General features: G+C 43.1%; 1 protein-coding gene across 2 annotated transcripts in view; it reads right to left on the minus strand.

Annotated features, from left to right (window-relative positions):
• macrod2 (mono-ADP ribosylhydrolase 2) overlaps positions 1-25,001 on the minus strand; it is a 1,144,633-nt gene that overhangs the window by 671,982 nt on the left and 447,650 nt on the right. For both annotated transcript variants that reach the window (XM_014207733.2, XM_014207725.2), the window contains exon 5: positions 11,683-11,799. In XM_014207733.2, the coding sequence (XP_014063208.1) occupies positions 11,683-11,799 (117 nt within the window). The remainder of the gene's footprint in view (positions 1-11,682; positions 11,800-25,001) is intronic.

Genomic DNA, 25,001 nt, shown 5'->3' on the forward strand with positions numbered 1-25,001 from the left:
TGCAAAGACTGGGGACATATAGGCAAAGTGATGAAGTTGAGTCCGCAATTCAGAATTCCACTTCCTGTTACGATCTGTCTCGGGGTTTTGACTGCCATATGAGTTCTGTTATACTCACAGACACCATTCAAACAGTTTTAGAAACTTTAGGGTGTTTTCTATCCACAAGTATTAATTATATGCATATCCTAGCTTCTGAGTTTGAGTAGGAGGCCATTTAAAATGGGCACACATTTTTTTCAAAAATCGCTGTAGCGCCCCCTATCCTAGGCGACCGTCAAGAGGTTATTGCACCTGTTCCTGAGCATTAGCTAGCTAGCATTCAAGTGCTGACTCTGTTTTCACAAATGTGTATTGTGTAGTGCAAAAATAAATGATGGATCCAGCTATGGTAATTTGTGTACTGTCTGACTACTGCAGTACTGCTTGTCCATGTGCTAGCTAAGAGCACAAATCCAGACAAGCTAAACGTGTCAGCATCCAGCAGTGATACAAGGCTTCAGTGAGAGGTCCTTCTGAACAGGAGCTCCCTGGCCTGTTTAAGGAGACACAGTGGAGTAACTTTTCAGCTAATACAGTTGGTTACTGTCCTGTCATTAGTAGACCATTGACCCCAGACAGGTCAGAATCATCATGACAAACAACTTATCATTTTGTTTTCTCATACAGAAGAAGAACTACCACTGCCACCCACAACAAATAATAGATGAGTTTCTAGTGTTGGTTTAATAATTTATCACAGCTTTTGATCTTGTTGTCCTTTTTTATATTTAGCCTATTTTTATGACCACATTACCAAAATATTTTGGAATGAAAATTCTAACATCAACTGACGGATTAATATTTAATCAAGCATTTTTTCTCAAATTGTCTTTCTCTCTCTCTCTTTTTCTCTCTGTTTGTTAATGAAGAGATAGCTTTAGTTTCTTCTCCATGAATATAGCATACACCAGAGACAAAAAGGCAAACAGTTACAAACTCTAAACTTTATGAACTTTAAAATAAATGCTCAACTTAAAAGCCTGCAAAACACAACTCTGGGGATATTTTGGGGACACACTCTTAAAACAAAGCATACGTGTCCCCTAGCGATACGACTGATAAAAAGCTAACAAAATAGCTACACGGACTATCCGAGTTAACTTTGTATCTTTGCACTGTCTATATGCACACTCACAGGGCCCTTACACACTCACACACTGTCACTCCAACACACACACAAACAATCACTACATCATTTGCTCATTTACACATAATATGCACATACATTTACAGTGACTCAACCCACCCACTCACATACAAGCTGCTGCTATTCTGTTTATCTCATACCCTGTTGCCTAGTCGCCTTAACCATATACATATCTACCTCCATCACTCTAGTATCCCTGCACATATAAATATGGTATTGGAACTGTCTTTTTAAATATTTCCTGAATATAGTATGCTTACTTACTTTATTGTGTATTTCATATTTACTGTTCTTATTTCTCGTATGTTTTTCTTCTAGTATTACATTGTTATTGATCATTGCATTGTTGGGTTTTGAGTTTGCAAGAAAGGCATTTCACTGTACTTGTGCATGTGACATTAAAATGTGAAACTACTGTTTAATAAATCTATGGATAAATTAACTTAGCCTGATCCAAGATCAGTTTGTGTGGTCATTTCAACTCCTATGATCATTGTCAGGACGTGGCAAGACAGCACAAACAGCTCTGGGACCAGGCTAAGGCTGACTGACTTCCTAACCACAAAGTCTTCAGATGAACATAAAAACTCATGTAACTCATGCAACACAAGGACTGTATCACAAGGACTATTCCTTAGTGCTCTACTTTTAACCAGCGCCCTATGGGGCCTGGTCAAAATAAGGCTCTGGTCAAAGTAGTGTACTATATAGAGAATAGGGTGCCATTTGAGACACATCCAAGGGCCAAATAGACAATTTCCCTGTCAGATGTAATAGACAGACAGGGTTTTATTTGGAGTCTTTCTACAACGCTACGTGGATAATGACTGTCATTGATTAATAATCATTGGCCTGACCATCATAATCAGTCCCAGATGTGAATAGGTACTCTCTCAAGTGAGTCTCAAATGACACCCTATTCCCCATAGGGCCCAGGTCAAAAGTAGTGCACCATATAGGGAATAGGCTGCCATTAGGGATGGGGCCTTAGAGGGGTGGTTTGTCAACCACTGAGCCTCAGCCTAAACTGCTTAGGGAGGACTAATGGACGATCATTTTCTTGTCTGAGGATAGAAAAAAAACAACCTCATCAATGGCCGGGTTTTATAGTTGTCATTTCAATTTTCAATTGGCTCAGCGCATCATGTCAAAGCTCCAAACAAGAACAACTAGGATTTCACATCATTACTTTGAGCTACTTCCACTGAGGGGCAAACTCGTTCCTTTGAGACACCATGGCTGCGTCCCAAATTGTACTCATATCCCCCCTCCCCTCCAAATTGTACCCCTATGAGCCCTGGTCAAAAGTAGTGCACAATATTAGGAATAGGTTGCCATTTGGGATGCAAACCAAGTCTTTGTCCAGACATGAGGAAGCATTTTATTTCTTATTGCATTACCTTCCCTCCTTTTCTTATCATTTCCATATTAGCTAAGTGATATCATTTACCTGTGCCCTTGACCGATTGTGATCTGTGCCTGATGCCAGTTGGTTGGAGAGATTTACATTTGATGAGAAGAATAATCTTGTTCTCTCTGTCTATCTCTCTCTCTCTGCTTCTCTCTCTCTCTGTTTCTTTCTATATATCTCTGTTATTCTCTATATATCTCTTTTTCTCTCGCTCTGTTTTTCTCTCTCAACATACCTTTGACAGAAATAATACTCTTTCATGATGCTTTCAAGGTGACTGTATAAAACTACAATGTACTATACAGCAAAAATACAACCGATACTGTACTTGAGAACAACCCTACATACAAGGGTTAGAAGCTGTTTGAGAGAAGTCCTATTGAGTCATATTCAATACTAAGATAAGAGTCTCGACCTGCTCAGTTAAATGGAGATAATTCCTTTCAACACAACTACAGAATGTATTTCATCTCATAGAACTCGGATATGGTAGAGCAATACTATTCTACCTTAGACCTTGACTTAGTGAAAGAACGGGTGTGTGGTTATTTGGACTTGCTCTTATCAGCACCCTGAGACAGGAGAGGAGAACTCTGCTATGTGTATGTGACTTGGGGGAGGGAGAGCCAAAGCTACTCTGGAAAACTCAATTAAAGAGGTTTTCCGGAACTTTGGCGACTACATACAGTACCAGTCAAAAGTTTGGACACACCTACTCATTCAAGGGTTTTTATTAATTTTTACTATTTTCTACATTGTATAATAATAGTGAAGACATCCAAACTATTAAATAACACTTATGGAATCATGGAGTAACCAAAAAAAGTGTTAAACAAATAAAAATATATTTTAGATTTTAGATTCTAGATTCTTCAATGAAGCTGCCATTTGCCTTGATGATAGCTTTGCATTCTTTCAACTGGTCACCTGGACTCATCAGACCAAAGGACAGATTTCCACTGGTCTAATGTCCATTGCTCGTGTTTCTTGACCAAAGCAAGTCTCTTCTTATTATTGGTGTCCTTTAGTAGTGGTTTCTTTGCAGCAATTCGACCATGAAGGCCTGATTCACACAGTCTCCTCTGAACAGTTGATGTTGAGATGTGTCTGTTACCTGAACTCTGTGAAGCATTTATCTGGGCTGCAATCTGAGGTGCAGTTAACTCTAATTAACTTATCCTTTGCAGCAGAGGTAACTCTGGGTCTTCCTTTCCTGTGGCGGTCCTCATGAGAGCCAGTTTCATCATAGCGCTTGATGGTTTTTGTGACTGCAGTTGAATATAATTTCAAATTTCTTGAAATGTTCCGCATTGACTGACCTTCATGTCTTAAAGTAATGATGGACTGTCATTTCACTTTGCTTATTTGAGCTGTTCTTGGCATAATATGGACTTGGTCTTTTACCAAATAGGGCTATCTTCTGTATACCACCCCAACCTTGTCACAACACAACTGATTGACTCAAATGCATTAAGGAAAGAAATTTGAACAAGGCACACCTGTTAATTGAAATGCATTCCAGGTCATGAAGCTGGTTGAGAGAATGCCAAGAGTGTGCAAAGCTGTCATCAAGGCAAAGGGTGGCTACTTTGAAGAATCTCAAATATAAAATATATTTTGATTTGTTTAACACCTTTTTGGTTACTACATGATTCCATATGTTTTATTTCATAGTTTTGATGTCTTCACTATTATTCTAAAATGTAGAAAACAGTAAAAATAAATTCAAACCCTTGAATGAGTAGGTGTGTCCAAACTTTTGACAGGTACTGTACATATATTAACATACCAGCGCCCCACACTCACAATCACACTGCCGCGGTAGCAGCCATGACGTCCTTCTGTTATGTTGAAGTTTGACTCTGATGTGTTCCCAAACACTACCTGATTATATTGTGTGATACTAAGGAACAATATGATGTATGTTGGGATTCTGTGTGGTTCTTTACCCAAATGATTCATCTGCAGTGAAGCAGTGAAGCTTTTCCACAGAGTGACGTAGTGTATGGTGGCTATATTAGCTTAGAGTCTCATACCTATGGAGAGTTAGTGTGACTCTGACCCGATTTCCATGGATATATGACTCTTCCATAGAGATCTGACTGTCAAAATATGGCCTCTGTATAGACCACACCACACAGGCTGATAGCCAAGCCAGCCCGTGTTTCAATTACCCAAACAGTATCTGTTTTAATCATTAGTCAAATCCAGCATCACTAACAACTTCAAATCAAATAGTTTATGAAACATACACAAGTAAAAACATTAATATTCAAAGGAGAAATGAATAAAGTGAATTTCTATATTTTCTGGGGTTGACAACATTCACCTCATTAGTAAGCGAGAATGATGAAAAGGCAAACGTCTTTGAATTAGCTTCATCTCAATTTCAGTAAGTACACTTCATTTACATTAGCCTGGGGGAGAGTACATAATTGTGTGTTTGTATGAAAAAATAGAGTGTCTAAATCCTTTATATGTACACACGTAGGCAAGCCCTGAACTAAACACCACAAGCGAAATCCAAATACTCCATACAAATTTTCTACAGATGTAGGATTTTATTTTGATCACTATTTTGTTGCTGAAAAAAAAAAAGTGACTGACAACCCACACTAACACACGGTTATATTAACAATATTGTACTTTTCAAGTAGCCTACTTTTGGACAGCTAATAGCCTAACCACCGGTCAAGCAACATTATGAAGTGTTCAAATCCTGTTGCTGCAGGATTATTTTGCTGTGACAAAATAGCTCAAATTAAGATCCTAAATCTATATGTATTATTTATTATATAAGTAAGTGTGTGTGTGTGTGTGTGTGTGTGTGTGTGTGTGTGTGTGTGTGTGTGTGTGTGTGTGTGTGTGTGTGTGTGTGTGTGTGTGTGTGTGTGTGAGTGTAAAAAGGGGCAAAGCAGGAAATACAAACCAGGCTGAGCAAACCATGAGAAGCTCTCATGTCAATCAAAACAAATGAGGAAATGTTGATTGCCAGCAAATCAAAATGAAACATAATACAAACATAATACAAACCTTTGTAAAACCTTTGTCTTCGGCATTGTAGCTGTATTGTTCATTTTGTGAGGGGCACGAGAATGTTTTGTGAGGTTTTTATGAATTGATCAAATGAGAATAGAACACTCCGTAGAGACAGGCTCAGAATGGCTGCGTAGGCAGAGGACAACAAATATTAAGTCACACAAGGACAATTCATTACAAAAAGAAAATAATATGAACGTCTGAAAGACTTCTGATAAAGACTTCAGATAGAGTTCCAAATGGAAACCTATTTTTTACATAGTGCACTACTTTCAACCAGGGAACATGGTTCTGGTGAAAAGTAGTGCATTATATTTCCTACATGTGCCATTTGGGAAGGAACCATAGAAAATAGTTATTTAGATAAAGCCTAGCATTCACAGACAGAAAGAAGGAAGATAGAGTGAAGTCAAAAAAGCTGTCAATTTGCAAGAGCAGTCAACAGTGAAAATAGTAGGGATGACAGCAATGAGAACAAGAGGAACAAAATAAATATACTTTTTTGGGGGTGTGTTTAGCAGCGGAGAAGTGTTATATTGAAGAGAAAACTAACTGACAAGACTTATTTCAATCAATTTGCTGTTCTCTTTTTTGTGATTAGCATTACAAACTCATACTCATATTGACTTTTTCCACATTTTGTTACGTTACAGCCTTATTCAATAAAATTGATTAAATAAAAACGATTCCTCATCAATCTACACACAATACCCATTTACATTTACATTTTACATTTAAGTCATTTAGCAGACGCTCTTATCCAGAGCGACTTACAAATTGGTGCATTCACCTTATGATATCCAGTGGAACAACCACTTTACAATAGTGCATCTAAATCTTTTAAGGGGGGGGTAGAAGGATTACTTTATCCTATCCTCGGTATTCCTTAAAGAGGTGGGGTTTCAGGTGTCTCCGGAAGGTGGTGATTGACTCCGCTGTCCTGGCGTCGTGAAGGAGCTTGTTCCACCATTGGGGTGCCAGAGCAGCGAACAGTTTTGACTGGGCTGAGCGGGAACTGTGCTTCCTCAGAGGTAGGGGGGCCAGCAGGCCAGAGGTGGATGAACGCAGTGCCCTTGTTTGGGTGTAGGGCCTGATCAGAGCCTGAAGGTATACCCCATAATGACAAAGTGAAAACAGGTTTTTATAAATGTTTGCACATTTATAAAAAATATCTTATTTACATAAATATTCAGACCCTTTGCTATGCGACTCAAAATTGAGCTCAGGTGCATCCTGTTTCCATTGATCATCCTTGAGATGTTTCTACACCTTGATTGGAGTCCACCTGTGGTAAATTCAATTGATTGGACATGATTTGGAAAGACACACACCTGTCTGGGAAGGTTGCTGGATCAAATCCCCAAGCTGACAAGGTAAAAATCTGTCATTCTGCCCCTGAGCAAGGCAGTTAACACACTGTTCCCGTGGATGTCGATTAAGGCAGCCCCCCGCAGCTCTCTGATTCACTGAAATGCAGAAGACACGTTTCAGTTGAATGCATTCAGTTAATTAACAGCCATTAATGCTAATCCTGGACTTTCCTGTCAGGGACCTGGGGTAGTGGTGGCAGGCCACGCTCACCATGGTGGAGAGGGACCATGTTAGGACCACTTTAGGAGCGTGTTAGGACTGTGTTAGGAACGCTTTAGGAGCGTGTTAGGACTGTGTTAGGAACGCTTTAGGAGCGTGTTAGGACCGTGTTAGGACTGTATTAAGGCTGTGTTAGGACTGTGCTAGGACCACTTTAGGACCATATTAAGGGAAAGGAAAGAGAAAGGGGGATACCTAGTCAGTTTTACAACTGAATGCCTTCAACTGAAATTTGTCTTCCACATTTAACCCAACCCCTCAGAGAGGTGAAGGGGGCTGCCTTAAGTGTCTGTACGTGTGTGTAGTGTGTATGTTATGTGGTTGTATGTGTGACTCTTCACAGTCCAGCTGTTCCATAAGGTGTATTTTTATCTGTTTCTAAATCAGATTTTACTGCTTGCGGGAGTTACTTGATGTAGCCATGGCTCTATGTAGTACTGTGTATTAAAGGGCACAAAACGCAGGTTCTTCTGTGAAGAGTTCGGAGAGGAAGGCCATATAGCTACAGGCATTTTAGATATAGATTGGAGATTAGAATACAGCTGGTCTTTTTTAGTCATAGGGTCAGAAGAGGGAAACCACAAAATGATAGGTATTTTACAGACAACATAACAAGCTAAAGCATGTTGTTGTGTTGCTGCCCACAGAGCCGTAGTGCGTCCGTGATAAACACGTTTACTTATTTAGTTGCATTTTTCCAAGAAATGCTCAAACACTGAGGCACTTGACACTCTCCTCCCTTTAAACAGAAATATCTACTGATTTTACGTTTGATACCGGAGCTCTGAGGCATGCGTCAAAATCACTAAGCAGCTAACGTCGAAGCAGTGTGGCGATGCGTGGATCACTTTATCAGAAGTTTGTCATCAATGACGTCTGAAGCTTCGTTTGATCACATACTTTTTCAAACCGTGTGTTGCAAAATGCGAGATTCCACTGATTTCGCCGTGGTTCCGGTGTTTTCTTTGATTCCAAGCTGCTTCAAAACACCAACCTCTACTGGACACTGTACTAACAAATATAAAGTGCATTCGGAAAGTACTGAGACCGCTTGAGTTTTTCCACATTTTGTTACATTACAGCCTTATTCTAAAATTGATTAAATGAAAAAAATCCTCAGCAATCTACACACAATACGCCATAATGTCAACGCGAAAACAGCTTTTTTTACGTTTTTGCAAATGTATTAAAAATAAAAAACATAAGTATTCAGACCCTTTGCTATGAGACTCGAAATTGAGCTCAGGTGCATCCTGTTTCCATTGATCATCTTTGAGATGTTTCTACAAGTTGATAGGGGTCCACCTGTGGTAAATTCAATTGATTGGACATGATTTGGAAAGGCTCACACCTGTCTATATAAGGTCCCACAGTTGACAGTGCATGTCAGAGCAAAAATGAAGGAATTGTCCGTAGAGCTCCGAGACAGGATTGTGTCAAGGCACAGATCTAGGGAAGGGAAGCAAAACATTTCTGCAGCACTGAAGGTCCCCAAGAACACAGTGGCACCCATCATTTTTAAATGAAATAAGTTTGGAGCCACCACGACTCTTCCTAGGGCTGGCCGCCCGGCCAAACTGAGTAATCGGGGGAGAAGGGCCTTGGTCAGGGAGGTAACCAAGAACCCTATGGTCACTCTGACACAGCTCCAGAGATCCTCTGGGAGATGGGAGAACCTTCCAGAAGGACAACCATCTCTGCAGCACTCCACCAATCAGGACTTTACGGTAGAGCGGCCACACGGAAGCCACTCCTCAGTAAAAGGCACATGACAGCCCGCTTGAAGTTTTCCAAAAAGCACCTAAAGACTCTCAGACCATGAGAAACAAGTCTGGTCTGATGAAACCAAGATTGAACTCCTTTGCCTGAATGCTAAGCGTCAGGTCTGGAGAAAACCTAGCTCCATTCCTACGGTGAAGCATGGTGGTGGCAGCATCATGCTGTGGGGATGTTTTTCAGCGGCAGGGACTGGGAGACTAGTCAGGATTGAGGGAAATATGAACGGAGCAAAGTACAGAGAGATCCTTGATGAAAACCTGCTCCAGAGCACTCAGGACCTCAGACTGGGGCGAAGGTTCACCTTCCAACAGGACAACAACCCTAAGCACACAGCCAAGACAATGCAGGAGTGGGTGGCCCAGCCAGAGCCCGGACGTGAACTCAATCTAACGTCTCTGGAGAGACCTGAAAATAGCTGTGCAGCAACGCTCGCCATCAAACCTGACAGAGCTTGAGAGGATCTGTAGAGAAGAATGGGAGAAACTCCCCAAATACAGGTGTGCCAAGCTTGTAGCGTCATACCCAAGAAGACTTAAGGCTGTAATCACTGTCAAAGGTGCTTAAACAAAGTACTGAGTAAAGGGTCTGAATTCTTATGTAAATGTGATATTTCAGTTTTCCTTTTTTATATACATTTGATACAATTAATAAAAACCTGTTTTTGCTTTGTCATTATGGGGTATTGTATGTAGATTGATGAGGGGAAAAAAACAATTTAATCCATCTTAGAATAATGATGTAACGTAACAAATATGGAAAAAGTAAAGGGGTGTAAATACTTTCCAAATGCACTGTAGGAGTTGAGCCAAATGCAAGTTGACCAAATGAAAGTGTTTTCTTCCCAGGCGTAATACAGGGCATTATCGCTGCTGAATGTAAAAAACTTAAACCACTCTCCCCTACAGAAGATGCGTCCACAGCCCTAGATTGTTTGTGATATCGTGACATAGTAAGTTATTAAACTGTGACATTTGACATAGGTTATTAAATTGTTATGGAAGTGTCAGGCAGTGTTGCCATAGCAGACAATGGAACGAACCGTGTGTGAACGTGTGTTTTCCATAGCAATCAATGGAACCACCTGTCTGTCTATCATCCTGCATGACTCATTGGTTTATCTGCTTGGCTTGTTTGACAGCTTTAAGACACATTAAACACAAACCAATTTCTCCACAACTTTCATTTGCTTCCAACCCTCTTCTAATTTCACAGGCTCTCTGGGTCCTGTTTCTGGGTCAGTCCCAAATGCCACTCTATTCCCTTTATAGGGCACTACTTTCAACCAGGGCTTATAGGGCTCTGGTCAAAAATAGTACACTATATAGGGAATAGGGTACAATTTGGGAGGCACCCTCTCTCTGTCTTACAGAAACTATTCAGGGAAATGACACTACCACTGAGATGTTTAATACAGTTTGACAGAACTGTACCAAAGCAAAAGACACTTGTTTTCCACACTATAAACCCTAACCCTAACACAACCATATTATTACAGCTTTGTTTGGAATGTTGTTTGTGGCACCTTTTTAAGTGTGGCAGGTGCATTACAAATAATTACCCATGGTCATCTATCACCCTCATCACTCCCCCAATCCAGCTGTGTCCACAGACACACCTCTTCATCCATTGCCAGACTACTACCTCTCTCTCGCTCTCTTTCTTTATCTCTCTTTCTCTTTCTCTCTCACACACACTCGCAGACAAATGCATGTTATATACCTCCTTCCCCGAAAAAGCCTAAAACAACGACAGCCTTCTACGGAATGACGATCTCCATAACTCACCATGAGGAGAGTTATGTGAACCATTAACTGGATAAATCAAGGATAAAATATCAATCAAGTTACTACCAAATGTTTCCCTTAATGTCTTTGTTTGCAGATGGCACCCTATTCCCTATATAGTGCAGTGTTTGACCAGAGCCAATGTGCACTGTAAAGTGGAATAGTGTGCCATTTGGGATGCATACTTTGTGTACAGATGGAACCTCCAACAGGGCGTAGAACAAGCACCTACCCATCATAATGATAACGACTCTGCTAATAATAAGAGCCCATTCATCAGTAATGGCCAATCACTACTAATAAATGATGATGGAACTGTCGTTCTATATCCAAAAATAAATAAATAAAGTGTGCAAGCGACTGTAAACTCGATGGGCTGATTGATAGGATTCATCCTAAAATGACTCAAATGTCCCCAATGTAATTCAGTATGCAGTGAGGCAGTGGGGTGATTCACAATGTCACTGTAGTCATTATGTAATGTTGCAGACATCACTGGCAACAATGTCTTACAGAAGGGATACACTGCACATCATTGCAACCAATTTTGCCTACGGGGTATGTTAACTGGGATCTTGTAGCTAGTGGGTGGGTGGTGTAGTGATAATTAGGTTGGCAGTCATGTTGTTACAATGATCCGATTGGCTGTAATGCATAGCAGCAACATCATGTCAAACGTTTCACATGTTCAGCGACATGTTTCATGGGGATCATGTTCAATGTGTATGGATCATATAGAATGAGCTGGTATGCACCATATAGAATTAACCATATTCACTGCAGGTATTGTAAAGGACACAAATGCAGCGTAGTGTAGGATGCAGCATCAAAACAGCACCCATGGCAGGGAAAATTGGAACAGGGATAATAATGGATTAAATGGTACTCACATTTAGCCGGTAGGTCGTAGCCACAGGTGATCTTGGCGTTGCCGGTTTCACAGCCTTTGAGTGTAATGCATTCTTCATACAGACAGGAGCCTGCCGCTTTGTGTATGCAGCCGTCAACTGAAAACACAGACACAGAAAGACACATACATGTTAGTCCTACTAAGTTAGCCGTGGTGTGCTAGCTAGTTAGCTGTCTTGTGCTCGTTAGCTGTTGTGTGCTAGCTAGTTAACTGTGTTGTGCTAGCTAGTTAGCTGTGTTGAGCTAGTTAGTTTTGTTGCCCTAGCTAGTTAGCTGTGTTGCGCTAGTTGTTGTGGTGGGCTAGTTAGCTGTTAGCTGTGTTGTGCCGGCTAGTTAGCTGTGATGGGCTAGTAGCAGCCATGTGTCATGTCACCTTACATTAAGTCGCCATGAGGTCAGATTTGACTTACACTAAACCAATACAGCTTCCATAACCCATTGAAAACCACCCACTGATGTTAATCTCACTAAAACACAAACATGATCAGCCAAAGAGACGTAAGTCTGCTAGCTACAAAGTGTGTACTGATGTATGTGTCCTCTTTCTTCCTCAGATACGCCAAAACAGTTCACTCTCCACATCTCTTTACCCTCATGCATTATCAGTAGCTTATGGGTCTGTTGCACATGTTGCTAGTGTTATTTGACCACTGAAGCAAAGGCCCCTGCTGCTAGTAAATATTGACAGAAATATGCTCAGCAAGAAATAAATTAGCTACTGTTTGAATTTCAGAATGCCTCCACAGAATAGTCACACACACACACACACACACACACACACACACACACACACACACACACACTTACAAAAAAAGATTGCAATTTTGAAACTGCAGTAACTGCAGTCGACTGTGGTATTTTGAATCCCGTAATTCCAGAATAACTACACTCTAACTGCAATTACACTGCAAAATTACTGCAGTAAAAAATATCATTTTTTATTCAGTAGTTGCAGCATACTGCAGTTATACTGCACTCTTTTTTTCGTAAGGGGACACACTGCATGTAACACACATTTCCTTGAATCTTTCTCTCATATCATCAGCTAGGGTACAGTTATACCCCATCACTATGCTGTGGGTGGTTTATTGTTTTATATCATGTCCTCTGTGGAAGGATGCCTAAGAGTGTTATAATGTAGATTTGTGTTCCGGTTCTGTCCTGAATGTTCCTTCCCTTCCTAGTTGATGTGTGTCCTGCTTGGCCAGGCCCCTGGGTAAATCCCTGCCCACTAAGGTTCTAATTCACCGGGTTAACGTGTGTGTGTGTGTGTGTGTGTGTGTGTGTGTGTGTGTGTGTGTGTGTGTGTGTGTGTAAGGATATGTAATGTTTTCTTTCTCTCTAGTGAAGCTGGTTATTACGTCCATACAAAACCTAAAAAGGCTATACAAAACTTTTCTTCTAAGTCATGATGCATCTGCACTGGTAACATCTCTGAGAGTTCAGAGTGAACCTGGTTTTCTCCAGGGCTAAGTGAACCTAGCCTGGGTACCAGTCTGTCTGTACTATCACTCCCCTTCTTGACACTCCTTATTAAGGACTGGTAAGAAGTGGAATGATAGCACGAACAGACTGGTACCCAGGCTAAGGTGAACCAGCCAGGCCACGAGAGTCAGAGCACAGCCTCCCTCAATCTTCCCACATAGCACATTTTCCAATGTACAAGGCATGAACAGTGAAGCTGATTAGAAGGCATGCATGAGAGTATCAGCTGTTCCGGACGACTGTGTGAACACGCTCTCCGTAGCCGACGTGAGTAAGACCTTTAAACAGGTCAACATACACAAGGCTGCGGAGCCAGACGGATTACCAGGACGTGTGCTCCGGGCATGTGCTGACCAACTGGCAGGTGTCTTCACTGACATTTTCAACATGTCCCTGATTGAGTCTGTAATACCAACATGTTTCAAGCAGACCACCATAGTCCCTGTGCCCAAGAACACGAAGGCAACCTGCCTAAATGACTACAGACCCCTAGCACTCACGTCCGTAGCCATGAAGTGCTTTGAAAGGTTGGTAATGGCTCACATCAACACCATTATCCCAGAAACCGTAGACACACTCAAATTTGCATATTGCCCAAACAGATCCACAGATGATGCAATATCTATTGCACTCCACACTGCCCTTTCCCACCTGGACAAAAGGAACATTTATGTGAGAATGCTATTCATTGACTACAGCTCAGCGTTCAACACCAAAGTACCCTCAAAGCTCATCACTAATTTAAAAAATATATATAATAATTTCACCTTTATTTAACCAGGTAGGCTAGTTGAGAACAAGCTCTCATTTACAACTGTGACCTGGCCAAGATAAAGCAAAGCAGTGTGGCACAAACAACAACACAGAGTTACAGATGGAATAAACAAGCGTACAGTCAATAACACAATAGAAAAAATAATAATGTCTATATACAGTGTGTGCAAATGGCGTGAGGAGGTAAGGCAATAAATAGGCCATAGTAGCGAAGTAATTACAACGTAGCAAATTAACACTGGAGTGATAGATGAGCAGATGGTGATGTGCAAGTAGAAATACTGGTGTGCAAAAGAGCAGAAAAGTAAATAAAAAAAATATGGGGATGAGGTATGTAGATTGGGTGGGCTATTTAAAGATGGGCTATGTACAGCTGCAGTGATCGGTAAGCTGCTCAGATAGCTGATGTTTAAAGTTAGTGAGGGAAATGTAAGTCTCCAGCTTCAGAGATTTTTGCAATTTGTTCCAGTCATTGGCAGCTGAGAACTGGAAGGAAAGGCGGCCAAAGGAGGTGTTGGCTTTGGGGATGACCAGTGAGATATACCTGCTGGAGCGCGTGCTACGGGTGGGTGTTGTTATCGTGACCAGTGTGTTGAGATAAGCTGAGCTTTACCAAGCATAGACTTATAGATGACCTGGAGCCAGTGGGTCTGGCAACGAATACGTAGCGAGCGCCAGCCGACTAGAGCATACAGGTCACAACAGTGGTGGGTGGTATAAGGGGCTTTGGTGACAAAACGGATGGCACTATGATAGACTGCATCCAGTTTGCTGAGTAGAGTATTGGAAGATATTTTGTAAATGACATCGCTGAAGTCGAGGATCGGTAGGATAGTCAGTTTTACGAGGATAAGTTTGGTGGCATGAGTGAAGGAGGCTTTGTTGCAAAATAGGAAGACAATTCTAGATTTAATTTTGGATTGGAGATGTTTAATATGAGTCTGGAAGGAGAGTTTACAGTCTAGCCAGACACCTAGGTATTTGTAGTTGTCCACATATTCTAAGTCAGAACCGTCCAGAGTAGTGATGCTAGTTGGGCGGGCGGGCAGGGAACGGTTGAAGAGCATGCATTTGGTTTTACAAGCGTTTAAGAGCAGTTGGAGGCCACGGAAGGAGTGTTGTATGGCATTGAAGCTCGTTTGGAGGTTAGTTAACACAGTGTAGGGTGGTGCCAGAATAACAACCTATTCCTCAACGTAACCAAGACTAAGGAAATGATTGTGGACTACAGGAAAAGGAGGACTGAGCACGCCCCCATTCTCATCGACGGGGCTGTAGTGGAGGAGGTTGAGAGCTTCAAGTTCCTTGGTGTCCACATCACCAACAAACTAGAATGGTCCAAACACAACAAGACAGTCGTGAAGAGGGCACGACAAAGCCTATTCCCCCTCAGGAAACTAAAAAGATTTGGCATGGATCCTGAGATCCTCAAAAGGTTCTACAGCTGCAACATTGAGAGCATCCTGACTGGTTGCATCACTGCCTGGTACAGCAATTCCTCAGCCTCTGACCACCAGGCACTACAGAGGGTAGTGACGTCGACGGCCAAACGCCGCCCGAACAAGGAGAGGGACCAACTTCGGCGGAAGTTGTGACACAGCCCGACAAACCGATGCCTGTATGTAGCCTCGCTACTGTTATAGCCTCGCTACTATTATTTTTCACTGTCTTTTTACTGTTGTTTTATTTATTTACATACCTATTATTCACCTAATACCTTTTTTGCACTGTTGGTTAGAGCCTGTAAGTAAGCATTTCACTGTAAGGGCTACACCTGTTGTATTTGGCGCACGTGACAAATACATTTTGATTTGAAGTCCATACAACTTTCTTCAAAGTCTCGCACCTGGACAGGTGAGAGAACTTCTCTGAGAGCAGATTAGAATCTGCATTCTTTGGGGTCTCATGTGGTGCAACACAGAGTCTGGGGACAGTAAACTGAATTTTCTCCTGGGTCCAGGTGGGAGCCAGCCTCTCTTTCTCCCCCAAGACCCTCCTCCCCATAAACACAGTCTTCCTAGTCAAGGACTGTTCTCTCTCTCTCTCAAGCTTGATACACAGTCTGTATCAACACCTGAACAGGTGAGAGAACTTCACTGAGAGCATTTTCCTGAGTGTCAGTATGAGGTCCTCATCTGGAACAGGTGCATAGTGAACTGGGTTTTCTCTAGTGTAACCATCCAGGAAGCAGGCAGGTCATGGAAGACAGAGCACAGCCTACATCCCTCCATCTACCCTTCCTCCCCCAGGGCCCTTCTCTCCCCAGACACACACAGCCCCCATCCCTCCATCTTCGCATCCATCTACCCCCTTCCCATAGGAACCCTCTCCTCTCTCCCTAGACACCCACAGCTCTCTCTGGGTAACATCAGTGTGGGGGCTATGCCTGGATAATTTATTATCCATGACTGCTGTGGGAGACACTGTGTGGTGGGAGACCAGCTAGAATGAAGGGTAGATAGAGCATATCTACATCCCAAATAGCACTCTATTCCCTATCCAGTGCAGTACTTTTGACCAGGGCTCATACAGCTCTAGTCAAAAGTACTGGACTATGTAGGGAATAGGTTGCCATTTGGGACATACACCATATACCAGCTAAAGGAGATGGAAACGTCTCTTCTTACCAGGCAGTATGTCATGAGTGGAGCTGCACCAAAAACACGATGTACCCCAAATAGCACCCTTTTCCTTATAAAGTGTACTACCTTTGACCAAGGCCCATAGAACTAGGCAAAAGTAGTACACTGTATATAGGGACGTCAAAGGTTCAGGCTGCTGCACAAAACAAACAGAAACTCTAGTCTACAGCGCCGGTTAAATTGTGTTTAAGAGCATTTTTTAACTCTCTAAATGCTTTAAATGACTGAGAAATAGATGTCATTGTTGCAATAGTTTGTGAGTGGGCAACATATAGCATCATCCTCAATTGACATGTTGAATTATTTTTCCATATTACATTATGTTTTGCCTAATTTCCCTAATGTGGACAGTTTGTGTTACTACACTAGAAAAAAAAATCCAGCTGTTTTTACGGTAACTTACTGGCAGCCAGTTACCTGTAAGTTACTGTAAAAAAAAGGACAGTAATGTACTGTTAATACAAAGTTTCTTTGGAATTTATGGTAACATACTGTAATGACGTGGCCCTTTCTGGATGTAGGTCGTGCACGCCCCCCTCCCTCTCTCACTCTGCAGGTTTAGTACCACAGGTCATTAATACCGGGTAGAAACTACCATGCAGTATGGAGGTAGAGAGCCTAGAGCCCAAAATGGGAGAATTTCTACTTATGAGAATGTGGGAATGGTCCGTGGACACTTAAGGGACAGTCATGTTGAGTGTGTTTCATGTGGTGATCTCATGAAGGACAGGAAGCATACAGAACTGTACCTCTGAACGTGTCCTTTTCTCAATTATGGGGTTTGCATCTAATTCTTGTATAAAATAAATGAGTAAAGATGAAACTATTTGTGAAATTATGTAATGTGATGTTAACCTTTAAAATTAGAGAATTGTCTTCCATATTATTATTATTTATTTTTTACCTTTATTTAACTAGGCAAGTTAGTTAAAAACAAATTCTTATTTTCAATGACGGCTTAGGAACAGTGGGTTAACTGCCTTGTTCAGGGGCAAAACGACAGATTTTTACCTTGTCAGCTCAGGGATTTGATCTTGCAACCTTTCGTTACAAGTCCAATGCGCTAACCACTAGGCTACCTGCCGATAGTCAGTGGCCACGCCCCCGTGAGGCAAGCCATTACATCAGGCATCATGGAACTGCCTTTTCTACGGAAATTTATAAACCACCTGTGACGAAATGTACATTTCATGCTTAAGAGACGCATGGTAAGTCAGATGTCTCGAATGGTTAAGACCACGCAAACCATAAGACTAGAAGACCATCCCATGTGGAGCATTGGCTACACGGCTGGAAATGGTTAAACTCTGAGACTATCGATTCACAACAGAAAGAGCAAATTCTAGACGACACGAATTACTAGTTTGCAGCTAGAAATTACGTAAACCTAGAATGAGCATCCCGACAACCTCCGAAGCAAATATTCTGAGAACACTTCTGAATGGTACTCTGAAGTATCCATTCTAACCACCTACAACCATAAAAGACTTTGACTTCAATTAACCAGAGACTCTGATGAACCCTACAGGACGATTGATGATTCCAACAGAGAAGACAACAACATATGGGTGTAAATATATATGCATTGCAATTATTCTCGAATGAGCGGCTGTTCATGTGCAAAGGATTAGCATTTCAATTAATATAATTATAGACTGTGTGTAGTAAATCAATTTGTCTTTCCCACTCTTTCTCAGTCCCACCCCTTTCCCTTTGTCTACCAAGCTGTCATATCAGCTTAGCCCACTAGGGATTTTTCTGTCATTGTTAGTAACCAATATCTACTGTTTGTTTGTGATGTATTTCTGTGACTATTTAGTTAGTTAGTAAATAAATAATTAAGCCAATTTGTATATTGCTTATTGATAATTTATGCTAGGGTTCGTGCAGATAACCAAGAATTTTACGACGTTTGGAATGAGACTTACAAGGTAATAATAATACATTAATGAGAATGACTAATCGATCAGATATTAAAATATGTCAAGAGTTATATTTGGAAAATTATAGTTCTGTAAATTGACATTTTCTGTGGAGATCCGACTTCCTGGTTAATTGGTAGACCGAATGTCATCTGTTATTTAGACCAATCGATTGATCAACATTTTAAAACGTGTATTTTTCCATATACAGGATCAGTCAAAGTTTGGAGACACCTAATCATTCCAGGGTTTTTATTTATTTATTCTTTACATTGTAGAATAATAGTGAAGACATATGGAATCATGTAGTAACCAAAAAAGTTTTAAACAAATCAAAATATATTTGAGATTCTTCAAAGTAGCCACCCTTTGCCTTGATGACAGCTTTGCACACTCTTGGCCTTCTCTCAAACAGCTTCATGAGGTAGTCACCTGGAATGCATTTCAATTTACAGGTGTACCTTGTTAAAGAATTGGTGGAATTTATTTCCTTCTTAATGCGTTTGAGACAATCAGTTGTGTTGTGACAAGGTTGGGGTGGTATACAGAAGATAGCCCTATTTGGTAAAAGACCAAGTCCATAGTATGGCAAGAACAGCTCAAATAAGCAAAGAGAAACGACAGCCCATCATTATTTAAGTGCAGTCGCAAAAGCCATCAAGCGCTATTATAAAAGTGGCTCTCATGTGGACCACCACAGGAAAGGAAGACTCAGATTTACCACTGATGCAAAGGATAAGTTCATTAGAGTTACCAGCCTGAGAAATTGCAGGCCAAATAAATGCTTCACAGAGTTCAAGTAACAGACACATCTCCAAATCAACTGTTCAGAGGAGACTGCGTGAATCAGACATTCATGGTTGAATTGCAGCAAAGAAACCACTACTAAAGGACACCAATAAGAAGAAGAAACTTGCTTGGACCAAGAAACACAAGCAATGGACATTAGACTTGTGGAAATTTGTCCTTAGGTCTGGTGAGTCCAAATGAACGGATGATTCCCGCATGTGTGGCTCCCACCGTGAAGCATGGAGGAGGAGGTGTGATGGTGTGGGGGTGCTGTGATGGTGACGCTGTCTGTGATTTATTTAGAATTTAAGGCACACTTAACTAGCATGGCTACCACAGCATTCTGCAGCGATACACCATCCCATCTGGTTTGAGCTTAGTCGGACTATCATTTGTTTTCAACAGGACAATGACCCAACACACCTCCATGCTGTGTAAGGGCTATTTGATCAAGAAGGAGAGTGACGGAGTGCTGCATCAGATGACCTGGCATCCACAATCATCCGACCTCAACCCAATTGAGATGTTTTGGGAGGAGTTGGACCGACGAGTGAAGGAAAAGCAGCCATCAAGTGCTCAGCATATGTGGGAACTCCTTCAAGATTGTTGGAAAGGCATTCCAGGTGAAGCTGGTTGAGAGAATGCCAAGAGTGTGCAAAGCTGTCATCAAGGCAAAGGGTGGCTACATTGAAAAATCTAAGATATATTTAAAGTTATGTCAGCTGTTATGACATTTTATGACATGGATATGACCGTGTCATGACAATCCAAACCAATCTGGGACCAGGCTAGTGTCACCGTAGAGAGCCTCCTGTTTCTGACAGAATGATGAACAGCACAAGGTAAACCGCAGAACATCACCCCTAGAGCAGTTGTGTCGTCATCTGTGAAGTGTGTGTGTTTCCAGCTAGTGTCACCGAGCATCCCTTCTCAGACAGAATGATGGTCTCAAAAACCTGAAGCTTGGAGCTGTGCCCGTGGTGTTGACCGTTGGTAGGAATAAAAATGCTGAGCAGATCATGCTGATTGCCAGGACCAGTGTCTTACAGCATTGTACCTCACACACGCAAGCATGCAAGCACACACACACACACACACACACAGCATCTTACCTCATCTTTACCGCCATTGATTTAATTGACCTGCTTTACACCATTTCACGGAATGCGAGGCACAACACACAGCTTTTTTTACAGTGTGTGTATGTGTGTGTGTGTGTGTGTGTGTGTGTGTGTGTGTGTGTGTGTGTGTGTGTGTGTGTGTGTGTGTGTGTGTGTGTGTGTGTGTGTGTTCCAGATATTGTTTTGTGGAGGGAGGTGCTCATTTTGGAAGTGGGTTACACTTTTGTTTGGTGAAATACCAGACCCGTGTGTCACACCTGTACAGCCTTGGTTATCAGTGAAATACCACCCGTTCCGTCACGCCTGTACAGCCTTGGTTATCAGTGAAATACCACCCGTTCCGTCACGCCTGTACAGCCTTGGTTATCAGTGAAATACCACCCGTTCCGTCACGCCTGTACAGCCTTGGTTATCAGTGAAATACCACCGTTATGTTACGCCTATACAGCCTTGGTTATCAGTGAAATACCACCCGTTATGTTACGCCTATACAGCCTTGGTTATCAGTGAAATACCACCGTTATGTTACGCCTATACAGCCTTGGTTATCAGTGAAATACCACCCGTTATGTTACGCCTATACAGCCTTGGTTATTGTGATTTGCTTAGGCTCCCATGCAGTTGTGTAAGCCTCTTTAAACCTACAAAACTTTCAGTGTTCAACATTAACATCTGTTAACAATACAACAGAACAGATGAACCAGAATCACATTTACTCTCACGGGTGGCCAAAAATAACTATACGACAGCCACGCCCCTGCTAAGCCACACCCCCATTATTTTGAACTGGCTTGCTGGGTCATATCTCAATAACCCAGCATCGATAACCCAGCACCCATCATCGATAACCCAGTGGTTTTCAAAGAAAACAACTCAACTAATTGACCAAATGTCTGAAACCAAGCAGCTGGGTCAACCAAACAACCCAGCAATTTTTAGAGTGCAGGAAGCTGCACTGCACTTTCTCCGAAATCCTTCCACGTGTTATTATGTAGACATGGAATAGAGACTGTATAGATGCTTTTCAACAAGTGATGATGCAAATAATGTGTGATCTTGGGTTTCGTCCCAAATGGCACCCTATTACCTATACAGTGCACTACTTCTGGTCAAAGGTAGTGCACTATGTAGGAAATAAGGTGCCATTTGGGATGTAGACTTACCCTCCTCACCTGCTCCCATTGTGAGCTGAGGGTTAAGGAACCCATTCAAGGAAGGCTCAATTAAATATATACAAAATATCACATCACACATGTAGACCCGAGAGCACACACACACACACCACACACACACAGACACACACAGACACACACAGACACACACAGACACACACAGACACACACACACACACACACAAACACACAAACACAAACAAACAGAAAAATATAATAAAGCACGGGGAAGGTAAGTACCGGTGAAGGTCATGAAGGCTGTTTATTGGCTCTTCCTCTCAGTAGGCGGGCGGGCGTGTGTAACCACAGTTTAGACTTCTTAATGGAGGAAGTTCTCATTTAATGGGCTCAATCTAGAGACCAAGGCAGCATTCCTAATGGAACCCTATTTCCTATGTAGTACACTACTTTTGACTAGGGCCCATATGGTCTGGTCAAAAGTATTGCACTGATGAATAGGGTGCCATTTGGGATGAGGGCTAAAGCATCTGCTCCTGTCCACCCCCACAGCCAGACATACTTGTGACACACACACACACACCTCTCTCTCTCTCTACTGGTTTCTCTCACTGTCAGCTCTGACTGCTGAAATATAGCAGCTATAATAGTTCATCCAACTAATCTATCTCCCTGGACTGGCTGCCACAGGCTTTAGGTAGGGCACACACACACACACACACACACACACACACACACACACACACACACACACACACACACACACACACACACACACACACACACACACACACACACACACACACACACACACACACACACACACACACACACACACACTTTCATCTTGTCCAATGTGGGACAGGGCATGTATTCATCTTCACTCTGTGTCTGTCTAGTTCACTGAGAGCTACCCCCTCTACCCACCATCACTTCATCCAGGCTGGGATGGACTAATGAAGACAACTCTGGAAGAGGGCTAGACGGTATCCCTCTCAACTAGGAAGAGAGAGAGAGAGGGGGAGGATGGGGGAGGGGAAATAAATAATGAAAGACGGACAGAGAGATAGCGCTAGATAGCTAGAAGAAAAAGAAAGTTAAAGGGGAGAGGGAGAGAAATAGAGAAACAGAAAGAGAAAGTGGCAACGGCAGAGAAGGTAACTCTTCAGCTCGACTAGAAGGGCTGCAATTCCATCAGCCAATGTAACGTTCTACCTTCTACAGCGAACGCATTGTTTTGAGAGTGGAGAGGAGCAGAGGGGAAGAGTAAAGGAGCAGAGGGGAAGAGGAGAGGAGCAGAGGAGAGGAGCAGAGGAGAGGAGGAGAGGGGAAGAGTAGAGGAGCAGAGGGGAAGAGGAGAGGAGAGGAGGAGAGGAGGAGAGAAGCAGAGGGGAAGAGGAGAGGAGAGGAGCAGAGGGAAAGAGGAGAGGAGCAGAGGGAAAGTGGAGAGGAGAAGAGGAGGAGAGGAGAGGAGCAGAGGGAAAGTGGAGCGGAGGAGAGGAGCAGAGGAGAGGAGCAGAGGAGAGGAGCAGAGTGGAAGAGGAGAGGAGCAGAGGAGAGGAGCAGAGCAGAGGAGCAGAGGAGCAGAGGAGCAGAGTGAAAGAGGAGAGGAGCAGAGGAGGGGAGGAGAGTGAAAGAGCAGAGGAGGGGAGGAGCAGAGGGGAAGATGAGAGGAGCAGAAGGAAAGATGAGAAGGGCAGAGGAGGAGAGGAGCAGAGGAGAAGAGCAGAGGAGGGGAGTAGCAGAGGGGAAGAGGAGAGGAGCAGAGGGAAAGAGGAGAGGAGCAGAGGGGAAGAGGAGAGGAGGGGAGGAGAGGAGCAGAGGGGAAGAGGAGAGGAGGAGAGGAACAGAGGGAAAGAAGAGAGGAGCAGAGGGGAAGAGGAGAGGAGCAGAGGGAAAGAGGAGAGGAGCAGAGGAGAGGAGCAGAGGGGAAGAGGAGAAGAGGAGAGGAGCAGAGGGGAAGAAGAGGGGAAGAAGAGAGGAAGAGAGGAGAGGAGCAGAGGGAAAGAGGAGAGGAGCAGAGGGGAAGAGGAGAGGAGCAGAGTGGAAGAGGAGAGGAGCAGAGGAGAGGAGCAGAGGGAAAGATGAGAAGAGCAGAGGGGAAGAGGAGAGGAGCAGAGTGGAAGAGGAGAGGAGCAGAGGAGAGGAGCAGAGGAGAGGAGCAGAGGGAAAGATGAGAAGAGCAGAGGAGCAGAGGGGAAGAGGAGAGGAGCAGAGTGGAAGAGGATAGGAGCAGAGGAGAGGAGCAGAGGAGAGGAGCAGAGGGAAAGATGAGAAGAGAAGAGGAGCAGAGAAGGAGAGGAGCAGAGGGGAAGAGGAGAGGAGCAAAGGGGAAGAGGAGAGGAGAGGAGCAGAGGGGAAAAGGAGAGGAGCAGAGGGGAAGAGGAGAGGAGAGGAGCAGAGGGGAAGAGGAGAGGAGCAGAGGGGAAGAGGAGAGGAGCAGAGGGAAAGATGAGAAGAGAAGAGGAGCAGAGAAGGAGAGGAGCAGAGGGGAAGAGGAGAGGAGCAAAGGGGAAGAGGAGAGGAGAGGAGCAGAGGGGAAAAGGAGAGGAGCAGAGGGGAAAGGAGAGGAGCAGAGGGGGAGAGGAGAGGTGCAGAGGGGAAGAGGAGAGGAGCAGATGGGAAGAGGAGAGGAGCAGAGGGGGAAAGGAGAGGAGCAGAGGGGGAAAGGAGAGGAGCAGAGGGGGAAAGGAGAGGAGCAGAGGGAAAGAGGAGAGGAGCAGAGAGGAAGAGGAGAGGAGCAGAGAGGAAGAGGCCACATGCAACCAAACTCAACATTATTTGTCATTATTTAAATTCTAAGAGATTGAATGAACACGTGTCAGCCACCAAGAAGTGAACCTCTGCGATTTTTGAAAGTGGACGCTGCCATTGGACGTAATGCAACACGAGCACAGCATGGGCAGCATAGCAGCTTTCATTGATTTCAAAGGAAGCATTCCCTCAATGGCTGATGGCTGTAGTGTAGCAGGCCGTAGGACTGTGGTTCCAGTGAGTTACTATGCAGTTACCTTGGAAATAGCTGCTGTCAGTGTGCTGAGGAGGGGGACACCTCATAGTGCCCTCTCCTCTCAGGGCTCAGATCCCACATGCATTAGAGTCAGTCTAACAAAGCCCTGGTTACACTCTTTTTCTCCCCTGGCTTCTCTCTGTCCCTCCCTCGGCTCATCTCTTCTCTCTCACACACAGACTGAATGGAGAACCAGGGGGTTTCAGTCTATTCTCTAAACTCCTCTCCCTCAGCTCAGACACAAAGAATCCCTGTGCTCTGCTCTCATTACAATACCCTGCTCTTCTCTGCTCTACTCTAGCCTGCTACCCTGCTTTTCAGAAATGGTGTCAGCTGCAATCTTCTCTCCTAATTATTTCTCTGTTCCTCTGAGGGTTGGATGGTTGGGGTTCAGGACTAACTGCAGAGTGGAGCTGGAGGAGGTAGT

Source organism: Salmo salar, chromosome ssa01 (genome assembly GCF_905237065.1).
Source record: "Salmo salar chromosome ssa01, Ssal_v3.1, whole genome shotgun sequence".
Classification (NCBI taxonomy): domain Eukaryota; kingdom Metazoa; phylum Chordata; class Actinopteri; order Salmoniformes; family Salmonidae; genus Salmo; species Salmo salar.